This window comes from Dermacentor albipictus, chromosome 3 (assembly GCF_038994185.2).
Source record: "Dermacentor albipictus isolate Rhodes 1998 colony chromosome 3, USDA_Dalb.pri_finalv2, whole genome shotgun sequence".
In the NCBI taxonomy this organism is placed as follows: Eukaryota; Metazoa; Arthropoda; class Arachnida; order Ixodida; family Ixodidae; genus Dermacentor; species Dermacentor albipictus.
Genome location: NC_091823.1, coordinates 159,714,087 through 159,737,297, shown reverse-complemented (window position 1 = coordinate 159,737,297; position 23,211 = coordinate 159,714,087). Strand labels below are relative to the sequence as shown.

General features: G+C 45.0%; 1 protein-coding gene and 1 long non-coding RNA gene across 2 annotated transcripts in view; both read right to left on the bottom strand.

Moving 5' to 3' along the window:
- LOC139057639 (mediator of RNA polymerase II transcription subunit 30-like) overlaps positions 1 to 19,494 on the bottom strand; it is a 33,761-nt gene extending 14,267 nt beyond the window's left edge. The window contains exons 1-3 of the mRNA XM_070536231.1: positions 19,208 to 19,494; positions 14,565 to 14,993; positions 12,473 to 12,640 (exon numbers count right to left, since the gene is read on the bottom strand). Of these exons, the coding sequence (XP_070392332.1) occupies positions 12,473 to 12,640; positions 14,565 to 14,915 (519 nt within the window). The 5' untranslated portion in view covers positions 14,916 to 14,993; positions 19,208 to 19,494. The remainder of the gene's footprint in view (positions 1 to 12,472; positions 12,641 to 14,564; positions 14,994 to 19,207) is intronic.
- A 1,825-nt stretch (positions 19,495 to 21,319) lies between these two features.
- LOC139057013 (uncharacterized) lies at positions 21,320 to 22,540 on the bottom strand. Its single transcript, XR_011512515.1, has 2 exons — positions 22,067 to 22,540; positions 21,320 to 21,442 (listed from the first exon to the last, which is right to left on the bottom strand). It is a non-coding gene; the product is annotated as an uncharacterized lncRNA (long non-coding RNA).
- Between the last annotated feature and the right edge of the window lie 671 nt (positions 22,541 to 23,211).

The following is a 23,211-nucleotide window of genomic DNA, read 5'->3' as shown; positions in this document are numbered from 1 at the left end:
TGTGAAGACCCCAAACACGGTACAAGATTAGGATGCCCCTTGATCTCATGTGAAGATGCAATATGTGATGAAGGAAGATGCAGCGGGAGAGAATGCCACCATGTGCATTCTCTCCTGCTCAGTGACCGCCGAATGACTGTTAGAATGATGACAGAAGCACTTGCTTTGAGAAAGTCGCCCAATTACTAGATTTTTACCGAAAATTTGGAAATGAAGCAAAACTCATTCCTAGTCATGTTGATTGCCTTTTTTGACTGCCATGGAATTGTGCATTACATGTTTGTACCTGAACATCATACCGTCAATCTAACTTTCTACGTAGAGATCCTGATGTGTCAGAGAGATGTTGTACACCATGTGCAACCTAATTTCTAGTCTACAATAATTCCCCTGCGCACTCTGCAATGATGGTAGTACATGAGTTTTCTGGCATGTATTTCTATTACTGTGTTGAAACACCCCCCCTGCTCACCAGATTTAGCCCCTGCCACTTTCTGTTCCCCTTCAGGGGTGTGATGACAATAAAAAAGGAAACGACTACACTGCTGAAGTGCTTAACATAACAGGATTTCCAAGGGTGCTTCCAGCAATTAAAGAAAAATGGGACCAGTGCCTTGCGTCTAATTGGAGTACAGTCGAAAGCAGTTACTTCGAACTCTCAAAAATACGCTTATCAGTTCGATCTAGGGCCTAATTCGATATAAGCCTGCTAAAGAATTGGACGTCACAAAAGTACATACCATTTATAAAAGCACTTTATTGATGAAACCACCTTACTTTCGCATGAAATAGTCCTGTATCTCCTTCTGCTTAGGCACTTCTCCACACTGTCTAAAGAGTCGGGGCAGCTGAAGCCGCTACCTTCCACATTCGTGCAGAAGTGCCGGACTAGTGCGAGTGCACTGATCACCTCAGATGTGGGCAAAGGATCGTCATTGCTTTCCTCATTGTGCCTGCTTTCACTTGTGTTTGGTAAGATCTCGGCAATGTAGTCTTAGTTTTCAGGCTCCCCCGCGGTCGCGACACCACCACCCACACTCACTCAACCGTCGACCGCTGATCCGTCAACGGCTTCCGGAAATCGTGATAGCTCGCTCCAAACTTCACCGACACTGGCAATAGCTTGGTCACACAAAAAAGCACCTTCCGAGTTATCAGCGGGCACGCGGAAACTGGCAAGTCTGACGCAGTTTCGGATGAACCACTTGTAACGGTCACCTCAACATCATGGCAGCGCATACGCATTGGGCACCAGGTCGTTTGTTCACTTTAGCCCTAATCTGCCCCATATTCTTCACGATTGTGCTGAGATGCACCTCGGAAACTTGTACGCTACAGCAACATCTGACTTCTTACCGCATTCACCTCAATTTGCCCCATATTCTTCACGATTGTGCTGAGATGCACCTCGGAAACTTGTACACTACAGCAACATCCGACTTCTTACCGCATTCACCTCAATTTATATTTCAAGTTTCATGGTGAGAGGCAAATTCAGTGCACTTCGCACTAGCCATCACGGTAGCATTGCAGGAGAAGGCCCGCAAGGCACACACACAACAAATGAGAAAAGCAGCGAGGCAACTCGGACTTCCACCATATTGTACGACGAGGGCACAAGAGCCTGTGATTGGCTGTCTGAGCAAGTGCTGTGAGTGAGCCAGGATCATTTTTTACAGGGGGGTGTCACCGACTCACCCAATGCGGTGCAGTCACGGTAGGGGAGCGGGTTGATGGAGCCACGCCACTGGGCTAAACCACTTTTGGGATGTGTCAGCGGGTTTCCCCGCCACTGCGAGGGAAAGCCAACTTCTGGAGGCACTTCTGCCCCGCTTGACGTTCGATATATCGGGAGTCGCTCCTATTTTTGTTCAATGCAATGGTAATTTATGCTACATATACTCACAGTAATTATACTGTGTTCATTCGATGTAAATATGTTCAATAAAGTCAGGTTCGACTGTATATTGAAAGTGACTACATGGATGAATCTAAAAGCCTGTAAAATTAACCTTTTTTAACATACTGCACAAAGTTTTTGGAGAGACTTCGTGGCTGTAAAGAGTTTCACTGATTGATAGCAATAGAGGCAGCAGATGCAGATATCGATTACTGATTTCCCTCCAGAATTTTCAGTACAAAGCTCTATGACAGGGGTTCTCAAGCATATTGGTCCCAAGGAACCCTGCTAAGCTTCATGGAATGCCAAGGAAACCTGCCCCATCCCCCCCCTTAATAGCAAGGCTAGACGTAACACGCAACATGTTTGGAGCACATGGCGGTGTTGGGCAGGTTATTTTGATGCCGATGTGCAATCCTCGTGGTCAAAACTGGGTGCAATCATTATGAGCCAATACGGGACAGCATCGCAAGCAAGGTATGCCGAGAAAGAATGACAATATCTTGCGCTTATCGCACGGGGATACTTATACTAACACTTCATCACAAGGGATCTTAAATTAGTGCTGACTATACTTTAAGCACAGTAAAACATCGTTAATTCAGATTGTATGGGACCGAAAAAAATGTTGAAATTAATCGAATTACCGGGAGTACCAAGAAAACAATAAACAATGCTTACTACATCAATACACTTTTATTTACTGAATGAATCAGCAAATAATGTTTCAGGCACGTACCGAGGATCAGGGTGTCTACCAAGTTGACATTTCCAAATTCCCCGAGTTTTCCAGGTTTTCCCTGAGTGCCTTTACACATTTGCCTGAGTGATGCAGAACTATGTTTTATGTCAACACGGGCTGAAACCATATCGCCTGATGCTGTCACTCTCTAGAAAGCACATGAAAAAAATAAAAAAGCGACTTAATCCAATTTGAATACTAAGGAGTAGTGTTTATGTTATTCAAAAAGAGAATAGAAGGCAGGGGTTAGTGAAATGCACAGCAAATAAAGTGTCTTCGAAAAAATTTCAAATGGAGTCGGACATTCACAAATACGAGTAAAAAGGAGATGCATTTAGAAGCAAATATATTCGAATATGAGCTATTTCTATCAACTGATAGCAAGCTCAGTGGTATGAGGCCCGAACTCTGTCACAATTGAGATTCTCTCTCAACCGCTCGTAACTCAACCTCAACTGTCCTGACATACTCTCAGCCCGCGCACGACGCCCGAGTGTTGTGTTTCAGTGCTTTAAAGAGTTTAGTTTGGTTTGGATGAGGGACACCTGCATCTCGGCATCAGCCAAAATTTAGTCTTTTGAGCTCAAACTTCTTCAAAATTCCGGCAGCAAGCTTCCTTTCCCGTTTATTCCTCAATGCATACATCATTTCTGTTCTTGTCCTCCTCCTGCCACTTGTTCACCCCAAGGACCATTTGAAGCATCTTGGTCAGTTGCACAGTCCACGACCGATAATCAGAACTCCTTAGGGGTCGGAAAAACGTTCGAAAAATCGGCCAGTTGGAAAAAAATAAATGCGTGTCATTTACTGCCCTTAGGGGCTAAAACCGCGACAGGCACGTTCGAAAACGCTCTGAAGGCCTGTCGGTACACATATTAGGCATATCGGCGCTCGTACTGTGACAGGAAATACCGGTTGCTCGTGTGTATAATTAAGGAATGCATACTGTGTTCCGTGGCATTAGCCCCTTCCGACGCTTGTTATGCTTCACTGCAATACTTTTGCGTATGCTTCACCATGTAACACTGCTGTACGAAGGCGAAGCTGACTTTCGGGAACCGGCATTATGCAACGCATTGTGTTTTCTAAGTTCCTAAGCCAATCGCGAGGACCACAAATGCGGAGTCCGTGCCATTGCTGATAATAGCTTATTCTTTGAATAAAGAACTCGGCACCCAACGGCAACAAGCTTCATAGCGAACGCCGAAGCAGCTAGGCCTAGCGCGTTGCCGCAGTGGTGGCAACGGCTGCCAGCGGATCTGCGTGCGAGAGTGCCGGTTCGAGGCGGCGAAGTAATCAAAGCGGCAGCGGTGGTGCCTTTGATTATTGCCGTTTCGGACCTGCGGTCACGGCAAAACGTCCGGAAAATCGGACGACGAAGAGTTCTTGCGTCCGAAATTTCACACATTCTGATAGGTTGACTCTATGGGTTACGTGGTGGTGCCGTGAAGCCGTCCAAATTATCGGGAATACGGAAAGTCGGTCGTTGACTGCACACTGGCAACTCCTCCAGCCGACGACAGCGCGTCAAAGACGTTTCATTACGATTCCTGTCTGTTGCTCGAGCCAGCATTACCGCGACTTCCGACCCTGTCAATATAATTGCCGCTAATTTTCCCTGATAGAGGCCCAAATTCCCTGAGTTTTCCCTGACTTTTTCCAGACTACTCAAAATCCCTGAGAATTCCCGGTTTTCCCGGTTGGTAGACACCCTGGAGGATTTTTTTTCGAAGGGGCCCAACCCAAGGTAACTTCTCTATGCAAATGAGGGGCAGTGTACCTTTACTAGTACAAATGTGAACAATGCCCACCATTCGCTATACAGATGTGTAAATCCATGAAAGAGAAATGAAAAATTTGGAGGGCGCTTAAGCTTTGCTTTTGAATGCGATAGCATTCAAACACCCCTGACTGCTTTTCATGCTTCCCGGCAACTGCAGCTTATGCAACCATAACGTTTACCGGGAAACGCTAGCGGCGAGCGCTTTGCATGAAGGCAAGCTTTCTAGTAGAAATGCAGCCTTTTGCATGGGCAGATGTCCCGTTATTGTTTTGCACTTTTAATGTTTCAGTCTGAGAAAAGCTAACATAAAAGATATGCACTGTCGGTGTTTTTCTTTCAGTACACTTGCTGCCATTCTCAATATTTCGAGGAATAACTTTGTAAAGAATGGAAGACAAGGTATGAGTAGCTTTGGTGGTAGCCGAATAGTTGGGTATGTGTGGTTCGGAACTTGGGATGACATTCTTTTTGCCGATACGATACGATGTCCAAAACTGGACCCTGACAGCCGATTTTCTGTGGGACGGGGCCTTTAACGCACATAGGTATCTCAAAGGTACGCCTGTGAGATACACCTCCCCTTTACTTGGCAAACAAGGAGCCACACCAAATGGGCTCGTGCATAAAAGAAGCGCAGTAAGAACACTGCTAAAAACAAGTAAACAAGCGAAAGTGTAAAATAAATAATTCTAGTAGTGTTTCTTTAATTAGCTCTGGAAGAATTATAGAGAAATATATATTTGTGGAACAATCACAGTTCTTTTTGATCCCTCATTTACTGCTCTACCAAGTTAAGTGCCAGATCCGACTCGTATCTTTATTTGGGCAGTTGCGTAACGATGCATGGCCGCCAGTCCCATACAACAGCGTAGAGCACAGGACGCTGCGGTTCTAGACGTACTGCGCCCACCATGGAAGGTTAGAAAAACACCCACACGAGCACTGCAGAGAAGTGGCTACATCAGGCAGCTTGACTGATAACTGTACAAGCATCATTCCCCAAGATACGGTATTATTCTCCACTTCCGGTGGCATTTTTTCTAGTTTGTTTTTGAATGAAAGATGTTGATCCATAAATATCTTCACAAACAACTGTCCAATTTGCTCATTTTCACTTTTCATTTCTGTTTGGCTGTTGCCTCTGCTCTCTCCCTCAGTAGATCGCTTAATTTCTCAAGTCCTTGCGACTCTTGTTCCCAGTTGCCAATTTTGCACAAAAAGTATTGTACAATTAGGAAAAAACTAGACAAGCGAACGGGTGACAGTCATATTGCCTAGAAGTTTAACGGTTATTGCAGGGTTTGATGATGGGCGCTGCTTCAAATTTTTTTAATTTTCCACCATATCTAACCTGTATTGCAGGCACATGGTTCCGAGTATCTGCTAGCATCGCGACAAGCCGTCGCTCAAGGAAATAATGATGCAATACAAAAACTTAAATGCAACTGACGTTTTCTCTGTCTACAACTTGTGCCACAAGCATACAGAGTAGCCAACTACGAACTGAATGCCTTTCCTGGTCCGAAACTTAAGGGCTGTTGACCCCCAATCTGGCAGCCAGCGAACTAGGCCTATACCGTCTCCCAGTGATTGCAGGCTCACCTGGTCTGTGCATTCGCTTCTGTCGGCTTCGAGAAAATCAAATTGCATGGCAATTTACGCCGTACATAATTGTGCACCTGTTGTGCTAACCAAAACAGGTGCCTTATTACGAGCTGCATGCGGTCTAGTTGCAAGTGCCATCGGTCTCCGATTCGACGACGTAGCAAGCTAGGCCTGCCAGCTCCTAGTCATCAGCGGCTGTCAATGGAGCCAACACAGCAGACGTGTCTTTGTCGAAACATGTCTATGCTGCTCACATAGTCGTGTTTATAGTGGCATCTTTTGTTTGAAACGAGAGAGCCGTGCAAACACGTTCAAACCAGTTTGTTTTCACTTTATTTGCAAAGCCATTTTGCGAAGTAAACAAGCCGGACTCCGACGTGTCACACAACGGATAGTATGAAAAATTGCATCATGTGTCTCACTCTTAATTCACATGTGAGACTTAGCAGATTTGACCAAAGTGGCAACTGATGAAGGCTGCGGCTATGCAGGTCCCTGGCTATGGTGAACTATTGCTCCTCGGCAGAAGGGCGGCTAAATAATAAATTTATTTCTCAAGAATTTGCATAATTTTATGTAATTCAATGTGCAATTTCATAAAAAGCTGACAAAAAAACTGTAGCCAAGCGGTCAAGTGAAAATGCATGAAGTGGTGAACAGGGTGAAGAAAAAGAAGGGGCCCCTGCTCGGTATTGGCACCAATTTCAAATCACTCGAAAGTGGAGGGGGAGGCAGGGGCGCTCGCTCAGAATTTTACGGTTCAGTCAAACCCACCTATAATGATACCAGCTTTAGCAATATATTGGTTATAACAATGAGAAGCTACTGCACCATCCACTTTTGTATGTTTTCTATGGTGAAATAACCAGCTCACTACAATGCCCTGATGCCACATCATCGGTTAGAACAATGAAGTCTAGCTACTGGGTGTTCGTGCCGAATGGCTATGCGAAATCTTTGAAAAGGAAATAGGAAGAGAGAAATTCGAGCCACTGCACGATGGTCCACTGCCCCAACAGCCGCCTTGCGCTCATTTTCCAGTCTTCTCCACATCGCCAGCCTCGCGTGCCTCTCTCCCGTCTCTCTACCGCCCCTCCGAACACAAATGGGCTACACCCACAGCACTACACCACGCCACCCTCCGAAACACGAATGGACCGGGCCAACTGCATTGCTCCCAGATTGCTCGCTGGCCCCTCAATCTGCGCTGTCCTATGAACTGATTAAGTCACTTGTGCTTGTCTTGGTTGGTTGCATCAAAGTCGTTCCTAGCCATGCGATTTCTCAGCTTCGTTTGACTTGCCGCCGAAACGGAACACGGCTGATCCGCCTGCTGATCAGCAATGAATGTCGTTACTAATGAAAAGAAGGTGCACTGCTATAGATTTGGAAATTAGGTGCTTCTAACCGATGAGGCGACCGTCACGAACGTGTTTGCATTGGATAGCAATGACAGCAGTAATGACGCAGTAAGGCAGGCTGCCTCAATGTTGTCAGGAGGCCTGGCAGATGATTCAGTCCCTCTGGGGCTTCGTCCCCGCGAGGAACCTTCCACTGCACTATGTGGAGCTCCACCTGAATGCCTTGGAGAAGGATGTCGGCTAGCTTCGCATAAAGCAAGCAAGGCCAACTGACATGGGGTTTTCTCGTGCAAGCCAATGAAACTTTTGTGACAAATTAATATTGTTGTGAGTGGGATCGACTGTATATACAATGGAACCTCGATTAGACGTCCACCAGTCATGTGACGGCCCGCATTTTACAACGAATTGGTTTGGTCCTGGCAAAGCCCCCATAGAAAAGACGTATTAAAAACCTTGATTATGCGATGCAATGTATGCCGACCCCGCCTTGTACAACGCTTCTCTTGTACTGTCTCAGAAAAAAGCCTTAAGCAGATGCAGGCTGGCACGTGAGCACACTGCAGCTGGCTGATAATGGATGTGCAGTACCGTATCTACTTGATTGTAACGCAAGTTTTCTTTTTTCCATGATTTCTGTTGCTTACATTTGAATAACGGCAAAATTAACAATTTTAAAACAAATATCCTAAATTATGTTGCCTTTAGCGTCACGTTGGCATCTTGTACATTTACGTCTCAATCCAATCCGACAAGTCAACCAAAGTCAAAAGTGTTTTTGTTGGAATTGACATAAGTTTCGCTGTACTTGTGTTGCGGTTACAACACTGCAGTACCCTGTGGTCTTTCACGCTTCAAATCCGCTTATTCATGCCGTTATTGTGCCGTAGTGCACTCGATATGATGCTTGCTTCGACAGACAAGCGATTTTGATGGCTGAGAAGCATGGAAACTGCTGTGGCTAGGCGGCTTGATGTCGACGATTCGCGGATGGCAAGACTAGTGGGAGCGGCCGGTCGGAAGGGCTCTGTGGACCTCGTAGTGGCTTGGTGTCGTCCCCAAATAAAATGGCTGTGCGGCCTCTTCAGAAGTACCTAATCTCAAAGAAGCTTGAGGGTGACGCGACCTTGCCTGATCAATTACAGAGATAGTTATGCTTTCGCGAGACTCTGCATGTCCTGACACAGTGCCCAAAACACTTGTCGGGAATGCTTTCAATGAACAGTCTCAAAAATTTTTTCAAAAACAAAACTATCTCAGAAAGGGATCGCCCAAGAATAACACCCAAGGAAAGCTGTCTCTACCTCAGGCGACGACGACAAGTAAATAGAACTTGTTTCCGAATTGTCCATTTGTTCCGACTTAGTTGCGCAGCATCGACAACATTTGACGGTTTGTTTGTGCATGCAACGATGTTGGGGACATGCTGCCAGATGTTGCAGCTCTCAAGAGGGAGCTGATGCGTCGCGGCAGGGTAAACATCCAGAAAATGACAACCGCTTTGTTTTAAAGGTGAGCATAGAAATTTGCTCACACCTCAAATTAAATGCTTGATTGTCATTTTCTAAAATAATTTAGCCAACCTTCCCTGGAGAAGTGCAGGTTCGTGCTGCGGGCGTATTCAGGCAGTCTGTACTCGTTCCTTGGGAAGGACTGAGAGTCACTGCCTATGTTCTTCGTTTCTTTATTATACGTACAACACCGGGATTATATGACTGTTTTGCATGGTCACCTCAAAGTTGCATAATGGGGGGTTCCTCTGTATATTGCTTCAATGTATGCTTTTGTATTGTGCAAATGAGAATGGCACTTCCCTCTTTACTTTGGTTCCCTAAATTAAATTCAAAAAACTTCACTAACTGAACGAGAGACATTGTTTTAGCTCTCTCCATCCCATTGCCATGCTGCATTCGAAACATGCCCAATCTAACTGCATACTACAAGAAGAGTAACAAAGGTGGGATGAACTAGATGCCTGTAAACAAAACGAACACTTCAAGCACTTGAGCACTGCTTTAAGAAAAAAGAAACAGCAATGGTCAGCAAACAGAAGAGCAACTAAAGTGGACATGCAAGCTCAAGCATAGTACTAAACAGACACTCCATTACAGCTATGTATTAAAGGTGCCACCTGCTTCACATGTGAAAGACTTTCTGTGCCCTGGTACCATGGCCCTCAGTCACTGACATAGGATTCTGTTTCTGAACCATGCCCTTTTCCTTTGGCTTCACATGAAAGTTACTATGTATTGTGTGATTTTGCACTCAAATTATTCATGGTCATCTTTGTCACAGCATTTTGCCTTATCCTCTGTACTATTAATAGCTTGAGAAATGTATTTCTTCTTTGCATCTCATTGAGCAAAAAGTGTGATGTATATGACACGGTGAGTTGTAGCGAAGGCTGCAAGGCTGTGTTGCCAGCCACTGTAAACAAATCAAATCATATTAAATTGTCTATGTAACTATGATCAACGTTCTGACACCTGGCCCAGTAAACTTATAGTAATCAGGGTGTCTACCAAGATGACATTTCCAAATTCCCTGAGTTTTCCAGGTTTTCCCTGAGCACCTTGCGAAATTCCCTGAATGATCCAGAACTTTGTTTTATGTCAAGACAGGCTGACACCACGTTGCCCGATGCTGTCACTCTCTAGTAAGCATGCTGAAACAAAAAAATGACTTAATCCAGTTTGAATAGTAAGGAGTAATATCTATTTTATTTAAAAATAAAACAGAAGGAAGGTGTTGTAAAATGCACAGCGAAAGAAATGGTAAAGCCCATTCCAAGTTGAGTCGAACATTTTCAAATACGAATGAAAAGGAGATGCATACATAAGTAAATATTTTTTTTAAAATATCAGCTATTTCTATCAACTGATAGCAAGCTCATCTGTATGAGGTCCTGAACTTTGTCACAACTAAGGCTCTCTCTCAGCAGCTGGGAAGTCAACCTCAACTGTCCTGACATATTCTCAGCCCGTACACAACATCTCAGTGTTGGGTTTCACTGCTTAAACAATTTATTTTGGTTTGGATGAGGGACACCTGTGTCTCAGCGTCAGCCAACACTTAGTTTTTTTCGCTCAAGCTCCTTCAAAAAGGCGGCGCCACCCTTCCTTTCCCGTTAATTCCTAAGTGCGTCGGTCCTTTCTCTTCTCATCCTCCTTCTACCACGCTTTCACCACCTGGATCATCTGAAGCATCCTCTTGGTCAGTTGTACAGTCAACATTTGATTTTTCGGACTTCCGAGGGGCCGCAAAAAAAATTGAAAAAAAAAAACGGGCAGCCTGAAAAAAGTTAATGCATGTCTTTAACTGCCTTTAAGGGCTAAAATTACCACAGGCACGTCTGAAAAAGCTCTGAAGGCCTGCCAGTACGCTTATTAGGCATATCAGGGCTCGTACTGTGACAGGAGACGGGGTGCACGCATGTGTAATTAATACATACTGTGTCCCGTGGCAATTGCCCCCTTCCCACGCTTGTTATGCTTCACCGCCTAACATTAGTGTACTGAGGCGAAGCTAACTTTTGGAGACTGGCATTACGCAACGCGCTGTGCTCTGCGAGCTTCAAAGCCAATCGCGAGGATAACAGAGGCGGAGTCGGTGCCATTGGTGATAGCGGCGAATTCTTTCAATGAAAAACACGGCACCACACGGCAAGAAGCCTAATAGCAAACATAGAAGCAGCTAGGCCTAACGTTGCCGCGGTGGTGGTTACGGCTGCCAGCGGATCTGCCTGCGAGAGTGCCGGTTCGAGGCAGCGAGATAATCAAAATAGCGGCGGTGGCGGCTTTGATTAATGCTTTTTCAGACCTGCAGTCAGGGCAATATACATTGACTATATGGAGTACGTGGTGGTGCCGCAAAACCATGCAAATTATCGGGCATATCCGAAAAATCGGGCGTCTAGAAAATCGGCCGTTAAATACTCTGGCAATACATCGTGCCGATGACACGGCGTCAATGACGATTCGTTGCGATTCCTCTGTTACTGGAGCCAGCATTACCACGACGTTCGTTCCCTTTCAATAAAGTTACAGCTAATTTTCCCTGATAGAAGCACAAATTCCCTGAGTTTTCCCTGAGTTTTTCCAGACTGTTCAAATTCCCTGAGAATTCCCGGTTTTCCCGGTTGGTAGACACCCTGAGTAATAGGCAGCTGGCACAAAGCCCCTCTAATCATATAGTTTCCTAGAATAATTACCAGGAAGAATTCTCGTGCTAGTATGCGAGAACTGCAACCATGGTAGTCAGCATGGGAATGGTGGATAGCAGTACATGGATTTATACAACGGCACACATTGCAATTTACAAATTGTAGTCGGTGAATGTACAACACATTTGGAGCGACTTCTGAGAATGACACGAGTTCTGAGATATTAAGATGTGCGTTCCGAAATTGCTCGACAAACTGTACTGTCGCAGTTTTTATACTTCAGTACATAAAACGTACTTGTTTTAAAAAATAAGCGGAACGACAGTTCATTGCTGCAAAAGATTGACTGTGCTTATTTTAAAACTGGTGCTAACTTCACCCTCCTGGCTTTAAATAGGTGACTTTGCATATTAACAATTTTCAACAATATTGCATTATTAATGCAACAATTCACAATGATTATAGACATGCACCAAACTCAATGCTTTCACAGGTTAGGACAAAAAATGAAAGATTGCTTGGAGATTTACAAAGCTAAAGTGTATTAAATGACGCTAAGAGAATATTTAAGGCCAGAAGTACCAATCAATATACATTTTTCGTCAAAACTACACAGGCCTTGTTAGCTGCGACTGCCAGGCTGACTGCAGGCTGGTTACGGGCGTTCTTGTGGAATGTGAACAGTTGCAACGCCTTGGAAAATGAAAAGGACTCTAGTACTCAAAATACAGCAGTCTAAAGTATCAAGAGCGTCACAGATACAGCACCGCACAGACGAATGACAAATACAACGAAGGTGCAGAATAGCCCACCTACTCTTGACAAAGGCTGTACTACCCATCATTCCCACGGTAACTGACCATCTCGGCCCTAGAGTGATTTTTTTTTGTGGGACTCTCGTGAGAAGAGTGGCACCGACCTCGATGGGTGTGTACTGGCTGCTGGCCACAGCTGCACTCAGGTCACTGCAGATGCCGTGCACTCGGTGAAGCTTTCTGAAGAGCAGCCCAACATTGCGCAGCGTCTCTTGTAGCTTGATTCGGCGCTCCTCCTGGCCCTGCATGCTGGCGGCTACCCCAGTTGGCGGCTGCACAAAGGTAACCGAGCAGGGTGGGGACAGTAAGCACAGGAATGGTTAGACCAAGGGCAACCCCTGGACAGGTGGGTCAATGCAGCTAGTTGGTGTAGCATAATAAACTTAAAGGGCCTCTCACCAGGCCCCATAGCAAATTTCGGTTAGTATACACTGGAAGTTGTTACATGTCCTCCAGGGAGCGTTCTGCCTGAAAAAATGTTTCAAATTGGCTCACTAATAACCTAGATTGAAATATTTCAGCGTCGCAAACCCATGATTTCAGGAGGCTAGCTCCACTGCCAAGTGAGACACTCTTTCCACTTGCCCCATCTAGCCTCCGCAAGCGAAATTCCTTCCCTGCATTCTCTTATACCGGACCTCAAGGATCACGTGATGCATACATCATGGGCCCCGCCATTTTTTCCCCCTCTATTCGTGCTTTCTTGCGGCGCAGCGCGCTTCCACTGATGGCATTGCGCGCGAGCTGTTGCGATTGTCTTGTTTCGCACAGCACACAAATTTGTCCACTGTGCACGAGCACACCTGACCAGCGGTATAAACCAGTGCTACACAAATACTGAGGCAGACACAAGCGGATCACAAAGCATGATCCTGCCGCGGGAACACATTAGAGAATGACAGTTTCGGTGTCTGCACACGCGACAGCATGACGTGGGAACAAGCAGATGAAACGGAAGCATATCTCTCTTTTTGTGGTGCGTAGTAAAACAAAAACATGCAGACATTCAGTTTCCGTGATTTATTATTTCTGTAAGCTTTAATTCATCTAATCAAACAACATATTACACAAATAACAGATGTTGCCTTGAAAAATTCTCGAAGTCACATGTCACCACGAGAGATGTCCCAGTGCAAACACGTGTACGTAGGTGCACTAGCATGTATACGTCATCCTCCGGCTCGGAGCGCAGCGATTGCGAGGAGAAAGGAAAACAGTGTTCGGTTTGAAATTTCAGGTCTTTTCAGGTAAGGATGTAATATTTTGCAGTTATCAGGCAATATACGCTCTGAGCTTGTCAGCTCAAAATAGCCAGACCTGGTGAGGAGCCCTTTAATCAACATCATCAGCCTATTTTTGCCTACTGCAGGATGAAGGAAGGCCTCTGATAGCAATCTCTAATTACCCTAGTCTGACACCAGCTGGTTCCATTTCATGCCTTTGCTGACTTTCCAATTTTATCACACCACTTAATTCTTTGCCATCTCGGGTGTGCTTTATTGGCTACACCCGTTGGCCACATAATTCACACGACTGCATTTCTGTCTGTTAATGCTTTAATGCAACACCTTTAGCAAACACTGACAAAGAACAGAAGGACGAGACACACATAGCAGATGTTCAACTGATGCGTTTGTAAACCCAGTGATCAATTGTAGTATGGGCACAGAAATTGGACAACTGACCATGCACATTATGTATGGTATCTAAAGAGCAAACTTCTTTTTCTGCCAACATCACTGGGAGATGGTATAGGCCTAGGTCGCTGGCTGATGGATCTGCAGCCGACAGTCCTTGAATTTCGGTAACTTCACCAAGTTTGATTTGGTATGATGCTACTGTTATGTGGTGAATGTGGGTTTTTATATATATCTGTATAAAAAAATTCAAGGGGCACTTAGTAATTTCAACGTAGATGAATGTGAAACCATTGCACCATGCCTATGCTCTTTCAGCCATCTTAATTTAACTGCACCTTAATTGACACCTTGGTCGTGGGCTTGACTCCTACCGAAAGGTCGACGTTTCGCAGCCTTTTTGTACCGCTGTGCACTCATGGCGACAATGATGGATTTTCTGCCTCATGAGCCATTTAATGCTTTTGCATTAATAGACATTTAAGTCTGTGTTTTGCCTTCCATTCTTGTGGTACCATCTATTTGCGCTGTTTTCTGTCTCCAAGGGCATAGAATTTACCTGCAGTGCCTTCAGGGTCTGGAATAGCTCAATAGCCTTGGCCACAATCTCCTGTACAATCTCCTGGCCCATGCGACACATGATGGCCGTGTTGAAATCCTTGGGCTGCAGGGGGGCCACCGGATCACCGCTGCCATCACCCGGGCCAGGTGGGCCCGTGGGCAGGAATCCCGACGGACCGCCCATGGGCTGGACCGGCGACAGAAGAGGTGGACCGAGGCCCCCCGGTCCTGCCCCTAGTCCAGGACCCCCTAGCACAGGCCCGACACCCAGGCCCATGTGCTGCTGGGGCTGAAGCGGAGGCTGGGGTGGGGCCTGCTGCTGGTGGTGGAGGTGGTACGGAGAGGCCATCGCACCGAGGCCACGCCCCCTGGAGAGGCCACGCCCTCGGCCCCCTCTCCCTCTCCTGGGCCTCGTCAGTCCACTGCCCTGTAGAAAGTGGGGGGGGGGGACACCCAATAAAATCGCACACACACACACTGCGCATCCATCATTTTTCACTGGTGCTCAACTCACAAATGTTTTCAATGACTGCCTAGGGCACTTAGCATAGTAGGTGGTACGCACACCTGTCAACCTGTGAGCTTTGAAATTCGTAACCACACACACACAGGTCAAAGGGAGGGGGTGAGGGTAGATTGGAAGGGAGCAGCATGCATTTTTGTTTGTTTGCCTTGAGTTCACACCTTTCGTTATATGCTGTTTATTTACGATTATTTACGTTTAACACAGCAAGCTAGGAACAGCAGACGCTTAGAAGCAATACAGTGTTTTTAGATCAGAATGACTTTTTTAGCAACTTTACTCTTGCCAATTTAGCCTACTTCAGGAAATTGTCTGAACAAACTAGCATGAAGCAAGTAGCCCGTTGTTTAGTGCCTTGCATTGCCTCAACAGGGCCGTGCAGGTACCATCGCAATTTCTTTCTAGTGTAATGTATTTTAAGTTTAAGCTTTCTTAGCGAACTCTCCTGCACTTTTCTGGCTGTGGATGCTCGGTGCTGCTGCTGTTTTGCTGAATTGCTCATATTAAAAAAAATAATAATTATGTGGCTGATGGTGGCGCCCAACCTCTGCGTCCCTGTACAGCAGGCCGATGCTGTAAGCATTAGGCCCCAATTACACACATATCCCGCCAGCACCAACTAGCTTCTTGAGATGATCACTAAGCATGTCATATTGCATAGCATGGGCGCACAAGAGCACATGAGAGCGGATGCCAATTTTCTAAACAGCAAACATGCAGGAATCAAACAGGCAAATTTATAGCATTAGACTAACACACTTCACACAGATTTCAATATATGCACGCATGTACTCAGGATTTTTCTTTGGGGGGGGGGGGGAGGGGAGGCAACTCAAGGTAACATCTCTATGCAAACGAGGGGGGGGGGTACCTTTACTAGTACAAATGTGAATAATGCCCACCATTCGCCATAAAGACGCGTAAACCCGCATCAGAGAAATGAAATAAGGTATATCTCACAGGTACGCTTGTGAGATACACCTCTCAAGGAACAACATCAAATGGACTCGTGCAGGAAAGATGCGGAAGCACGCTGCCAAGAACAAGTAAACAAGCAAAAGTCTAAAATAAATAAAAGCGTAAATTTTATACCATTGTCCTACCTAAACAGGTGTCTCTCTTTATGTAGATGCTTCTGCGTGATAACTATATTTAAGCAGAAATTGCCTTGAACATAGTTTTCCCACGAGAAAACTTTATTTCACTGTGAATAAAGCTTGATTACATTTTAAGCATGGTTAAAGAAAGAAATCGTTTTTTCCAAACAGCATTTTATGACTTGCAAGAAGACATAATACTGTCAGCAGGTCATTCATCTGATATTCATACAGAGCATGATGGTGGTTCAGGAACAAATGAAACGCTCATCAAAAGCATGGCATGTTTACTGCTAAAGAAAAACAAGGGCAGCGAAAGAAACACGATCCAATGCTTACACGACGACAATGCTGCTGTTTGTTTTTCTTTAGCGGTAAACATGTCCTACAGCAAATAGGCCAAGTGAAAGTGCTACATTAAAGGCAACGGTTGTGCAATGGTACATGCGAGACGGCTGGTTACGAGTACCCTTTCACAAGCAAGAAATTTCTAGCTATTCATTTTTCACTGAGCAAAAGGAACTAAGTTTAGCTAGAAATCGGTGCCCAACTTTGGGTTCAGCCTAAATTGAGAAAGTTTTATGAAAGAATACAGAGAAAATAACTGTCGTCAAACTTGTCCAACAGAAGGTCCGCTAATCACTCACGTCACGTATGCTTGGGAAAAATGTTTATTATAGGCTTTCAGCATACGGTTGCACATGGATCAAACAAAAATGTGCACATTATGCAAATGAAAATATTAGACCTGACAGTAGCCAAATGGGATTTTTTAGCATCCTGATTTGTCAATAGGGTTGTTTACAGGCAAACTTCTAGAGGCATGCAAATGACACGCACCATAAATGCATGCCCTTTATGAAATGCCATTTGATACCTTCCTCATTTCATTAAACTGCAAAGGCACTTGACAAAGTAGGCAGCATTATATAGCATATACGGTCTCGATATGACTTCTTCTAAACCATTTTTATAGTCAGTTTAATAGAACAAGGAAAAAAAGATCTGTGACGTTTATAAACACGCCCAATCAAGATCACTAGAATTCACAAGCAACCAAATACCTGCAAATTCAGCCCCGCTCAACATGACAAACTAAACTCCCTTTAGTGAAATGTGTGTCAAGAGAATGGGTTTTTCTGCACCTCAATATTGGACACACAAGACTCATCCATAGCTTCGTCCTACTAAATTAAACACTGCACAATTAAACATAATTAAACTACTGCACATTCCGATTTCCTGCTTTAACTATGAAAAGGAACAGAGAAAATACAAATATATTCTACAGGTGCCAGCCAAACACCCCTCTAGCAAGCACTTACAGATACGAGTCGCTAGCTTTATTAAAAACACATTCATACCCCTACATGAAGCAGACATTTCACACAAACTTCAGAGAAGCATATAATGAAAGTAATGAAGGTTTACATTTTCTGCCAGCAACTACCAGTGCTAGTACATCAATAAACACACTGTTGGTGTATTCTAGTTTTATAAGAAGCTGTGGCATAAAAAAAGTATATATGCTACCCGTGATGCTTATAATAAAGATGAAAAAATTTAATTATATTCTGGGATCTCGCGTACCAAAACCACAATATGATTGTGAGACACGCCATAGTGAGGGACACCAGATTAATTTTCACCACATAGGTTTCTTCAATGTGCACCCAATGCACGCTGCGTGAGTGCTTTTGCATTTCGCCACCATCGAAATGCAGCCAGCGCGGTCGGGATTCTATCCCGCACCCTCGGCCTTGGCAGCACAATGCTAAACACACTACGACAGGTATAATAATGCCTCAAGTATGCAACTTACTGTATATAAGCATTCTGACTAGATTAAGTGCACATCTCTTATATCATGTACATTCACTTGAGACTAAAATAATAGTTATAACTTGTGCAGGGTGAAACCTCAATACTGTGTGCTATGAGGGATGCTGTAAAGGCAGACTCAGGATTAGTCTTCACAATTCTTCATGCACATTTAAATCTAAGTGCACGAGTGTTTTCGCAAGCATAAGTGCCACAGTGTTTGGCCTTGTGCATTGTCATACTAAATGTACCAGCCATGGCTGTAATACACTGCTGAAGTTTGTCAATCTTCTAGTCAGCCCGCAAGATTATACCACCAAAAGTGCACAATCTATAATGGAACAACAGTGCCAGTAACAAAAGGTGAATTGCAAGATCTTTCTTCCAATAAATGCACTGTGGTGCCAAACTTCTTGGCGGTAGACATGTACATCCAAATTTTAGCACCGTGCCTGTTTCTTTTTTCTAGCTCTTACCGGTGCAATGTGTCCAGAAAAAAGAAAGAGACATTGTTGATGCACTTGCTGAATCGCCTTTGTTGCTGCAGCACCTTCCACATAAACGCGCAAATAAGTAAACGAACGTTCTACACTATGCGACGGCGCTACAACCAACATCAAAGAATACGTGTAACCTCATCATTGAACTTATGGACATGAATGTACAGGAACTTCGTTAAAAAAAAAAGAAGAAGAAGACGTTTTCCTAAGCGCACTAACTATTCAAAGTCAAGAAACTACCAGTCGCGTACTGGACAGGTCATTGTCATTTTTTTTTCTTTTTTTTCGCAAGGTTACTTCAAATATGACCACGGTAATGCTAAGCCCTGTGACAATCTATAAATACGAATCCAACGCCCGTTGTGAAACGACGCTGCGGTGTTTCACGACATTGACTAAGCGTAAACGTAACTCCCAAGCAAGCAGCTCGCTACGTAAGTACACGATACGTTGGCAAGGGATGCCGGTGTCAGCAATCGGATAGAGCAAGGACTTCTTCAATCTTGTCGCCAAATAGTCGAACGAAGGAGGTTATGAAGTTTTAAATTAGACTAGCACACTAGTATAACATAGCGCCGAGATCAGCGGAAAGAAATAAAATAACAACGCCATTTAGGATAGCGCTATTGAACTGTTCACACCAGCACCGAGTCAGATAAATGCCTCGCGCGTACGGAAACAACGCGTGCATTTTGCATACCTGCTTTGCAGAGTGTCAAAAGTGCCGGTCGCTTTCGGCCGGCGGCGGTGAAGCTGCAGGGGCTGCACAAATCACGTGCTCGTACTCTTGGGGTGCCACAAACGCTTCCGAAACGCTTTCAAAGGCGCACTATGGTGCGAGTATAAATATATTTGTCGCGGAGACCAGACTATCTGAAAGTTGAACTGCAGCGAAAACACACCAACAAACGCACTACAAAAACGCACGCACAAAATTTTGGCTTGGATTGATACTCGGATTGACTTCTAGAATGACCGTTATGTGTGTGTGTGTGTGTGTGTGTGTGTGTGCGTGTGTGATTGCAACATCAACATCTAAGCGACTGATAGACTCTCAACAGTTTCTACGAAGATACCTTTTAACTGTCCCTGTGTTTTGCGCTTCAAGTTTAAATTTTTTTAACTGGACATTTTTTGCGCACAAATCAATCGCACGTTCTGGTTTATTCAGCGTACAAACGTCTAAGAAATGGCCTTTGAGATCGGCACACACCACAATTTCGAGACAAGAGAGATAATTAAAATACAAATAGCGAGTATAGAATACTAAACATGGCCTGTTCAAAACCCAATGTTTATGACGTTTTCTTGGATGTCGCAATCACTTCCGCCGCACACAATTAGCAAAAACATGGGCGTCTTGCGCTGGAATTTGAGGTATAGTAGCGGCGCCTGGTGGCGGCGCGGGAAACGACATCTGGGTCGTACCAGCTTGGGTCGTATTGAGCCCTGGCTGTGGCGAAGCACGTTTCTAGGCCGAGTTTTGCGTCGATTCGCATTTATTTCTGCCCTGTTGCGAGTGCGAAAAGGCCCGTCACTTCTCACTACAGTGAACTAGAATACATTATAGTGACACGACCGGAATGGCGCGCCTGCTTTTCCCGCGGCCCGTTACGCTCCGGAAAGCCGCTAGAGGCGCTGCCGCTCTCTTTCATATTGCGGCGCGGACGGCTGGGCTTGCGTGGGGCACGGATAGGCATTCGTCAGCCTGCCTCTCCTGCGTTTCGCAAGACTGTTGAGAGTGGTGTGCATACGGTTGGCCTTGTGTTTCGTGCGAAGGGCCTTCTCGTGCGGACCGTGCGCCCTGTGCGTCTTCGCCGCGTGCAGCCCGCGGCATGGCGAAGAGGCGGACAGATTCACACTGCTTCGCTCCGGGCTGCCGCACGGGCTACCCAAGCGGACCCAAAGCGTCGTTGTTCGCGGCACCGAAAGACGACGAACTCCGCAAAAAGTGGGAGCGCAACCTTCACAGGAAGGATAAAGCTCTCACCGGAGACCAGCGTCTGCCTGCAGACGCTCGTCTCCAAGCAAGTCCAAGCACTAAGCAACAACTTGTTGACAAACTGCTTGACTCGGGAAACTTGATTGTTGCAGAAGACCTGCTTTGGACAATGCCCCAGACCATTCATCCTGTGTTATGTTGTTACTTCCAGTGACAACAGGCTTATTTTCTACATTGCCGGGTATGTTGCCCGAAAGTGCATCGTGAAATCAGGGTGTGAGGCATGCCTCACTCGTCTCTTGATGACTAAAGAGGCTGCAGAATGCTTGAACTTGGCTTCATTCACACGAATGAGAGATAATGACGGCCTCCTCTACCCATCAAGTGTGCTTTATACGTTTGTTGTAAATTTGGAGAATGCCTTTACTGAATGCTTTAGTCTTTTGGAATTACATTCTGACAGCCCAGGTGAAAATTTCCAACTGGGAATGCAACTGGTTCCAGTTCAACTGGTTTATGGAACAATTCCCAGTTGGTCCCCATTGCAACTGGTCCCAGTTGATCCCCATTGCAACTGGTCCCAGTTGGTCCCCATTGCAACTGGTCCCAGTTGGTCCCCATTGCAACTGGTCCCAGTTGGCCCCTTTGCAACTGGTCCCAGTTGGTCCACATCGGAACAGGTTCCAGTTCCTATTGCAACTGGCATCGATTGTGCAATAGAGGTAGTGAGCCATGGCCAGCAGGAACCACTGGTAAACGTTTACACACAAGTGGGATTCAAGCTGGCCATAGCTTGTATGCTTTTTGTGGTTGCCATCGCGTGTCGCAAAGAACCAGCCGATTCAGTGAACTTTATGCAGCCGAAGCAGCTTGGTGTTGAAATTGGACATTTATTGGGACACTTGAGCTTGTGTTTAGCGATGAAACATCTTGAATGCTCCCTTGATGACCTTGCACACGTTTACACATTTCGTAACTCTTGCACATCACCATCTGAAAGAAATATTTATATGCATTCAGTAAAAAGGCAACCACTTCGTACAAGCAATTCTACTTATACATCATACAGACATGTGTATCAGTAGTGTATGCACTTCTGCTACACGTTATTATGCAGAGCTACAGATACTTCTGTGTGCTATTCAAAGCACAAGTCTTGCACGACACTGGTTCGTATTGACACGTGAACTTTTCTCGGTAACTGCACTCACCCACTGGCCACTTAAGTTTATCGCTCTGCACAAGACGCACCTGCATGGCTGTAGCTTACTCGAATGCTATTGTTGACTATTTGTTGTGTATATATGTTATCGCTGAACCTAGAGTAATCAGATTGTATGCGCGACACGAACTGTGTAGTACTTTCTGGAAGTAATGCGGGCACCATCGTTTACGCCGGAACCTACGGCAAGTTACGTGAAAAAAAAACAAAAAAAACGACGCGTCTGACTCGCAGATAATGGGGCTCAAAAACAAGCACCAAGCTCGCAAGCATTGATGTGTACAAACGTCACGTAGTAGAACACTCGAGTCAACGACAATGTGCTGCAGTATTGACACCTTTGTGATAAAGAACCACTTGCACTCGAAACATAAATAAGTTCAATATATAATTACCTCCAAATGGCAGAATCAAGAGCAGGGAAAAGTGCGCACGTCAATCCAAACACGATGGGTCCACAAAGCCGCGTAGTCGGTGTTAAAACAGGTGTCATCCGTTGGCCTGTAATCATGCCGTCTTCCAAAGGTGAAAATGTCCAACACTAATACTACTTAAATGAGGTTACACAGGCAATGACACCACAGGTTCCTCTAGAAAAATCTTTTCAGCTGCGCACGCCTCGCTCCATGTCTCGCTCGAATAGCTTGCTGTTAATATGGCTGCCGAACTACGCCGCACGTTTACACAGTTTCGTATTTGTGATGAAGTTTCTCGCTATTAATAAATATTACGCTATCTATGTGAGGTAAGAATTTTATTTCACTTTTATTTGACATAATTTAAATTTATTGCTATATCATTATTATTGTTTGAGCCATAGAGGTTTCAGCCGATCATGAGGAGATACGCAACTAATGTTTCTTTTTTTTTCAAAATGGCGGTTGTTGTGGTCATGGTACAGTGGCTAGTCATGGTAGAGCACTGTCGGTGTAAGCATCATAATATTCTTTCACCGTGTGGAAGACTGTACTAGACTAGCCATGGACGCGTAGTAAGCGTGCGTTGTGTAGCTCTATGCGCTGCTCAGCATTTTCTTTTCCTTTTTCTCTCTTTTTTTGTCGTAGGGAAGTAATATCGCCGTGCTGCAAACACCAGTTGTTTCCACCAAATGCCATACAGCTCACTAGCGCTTAGCTAGGCAACGACGTCAGCGGCACAAAGTTGGTGCAACATTACCATAACACCGCGATGTCGGTCAGGCACGCAACGGTAACGTCATGAGACGAACCAATGCCTCATTAGACAACTAAAGACTAGGGCCAACATTCACAAATTTAGTGCGTTGAAACTAAAGCACGCGTACGTGTCAAGGCAATGTGCTCCACATTTACGCAAGAGGATCCTGCATGATTCAGTTATCCATATAAATAAATCTTGTGTCGGATAAAACCCATCTCTAATGTCGCACTCGTTGCAGCATATCGCTTAACTCAACTTTTTTATGTTAACAGTTGTACGAGTACAGATCCCAACTACTAACCAGTTGCTACTATACAACTGGTCAAAGTTCCAGTTGGAATCCAAATGGAACCAGTTGCTT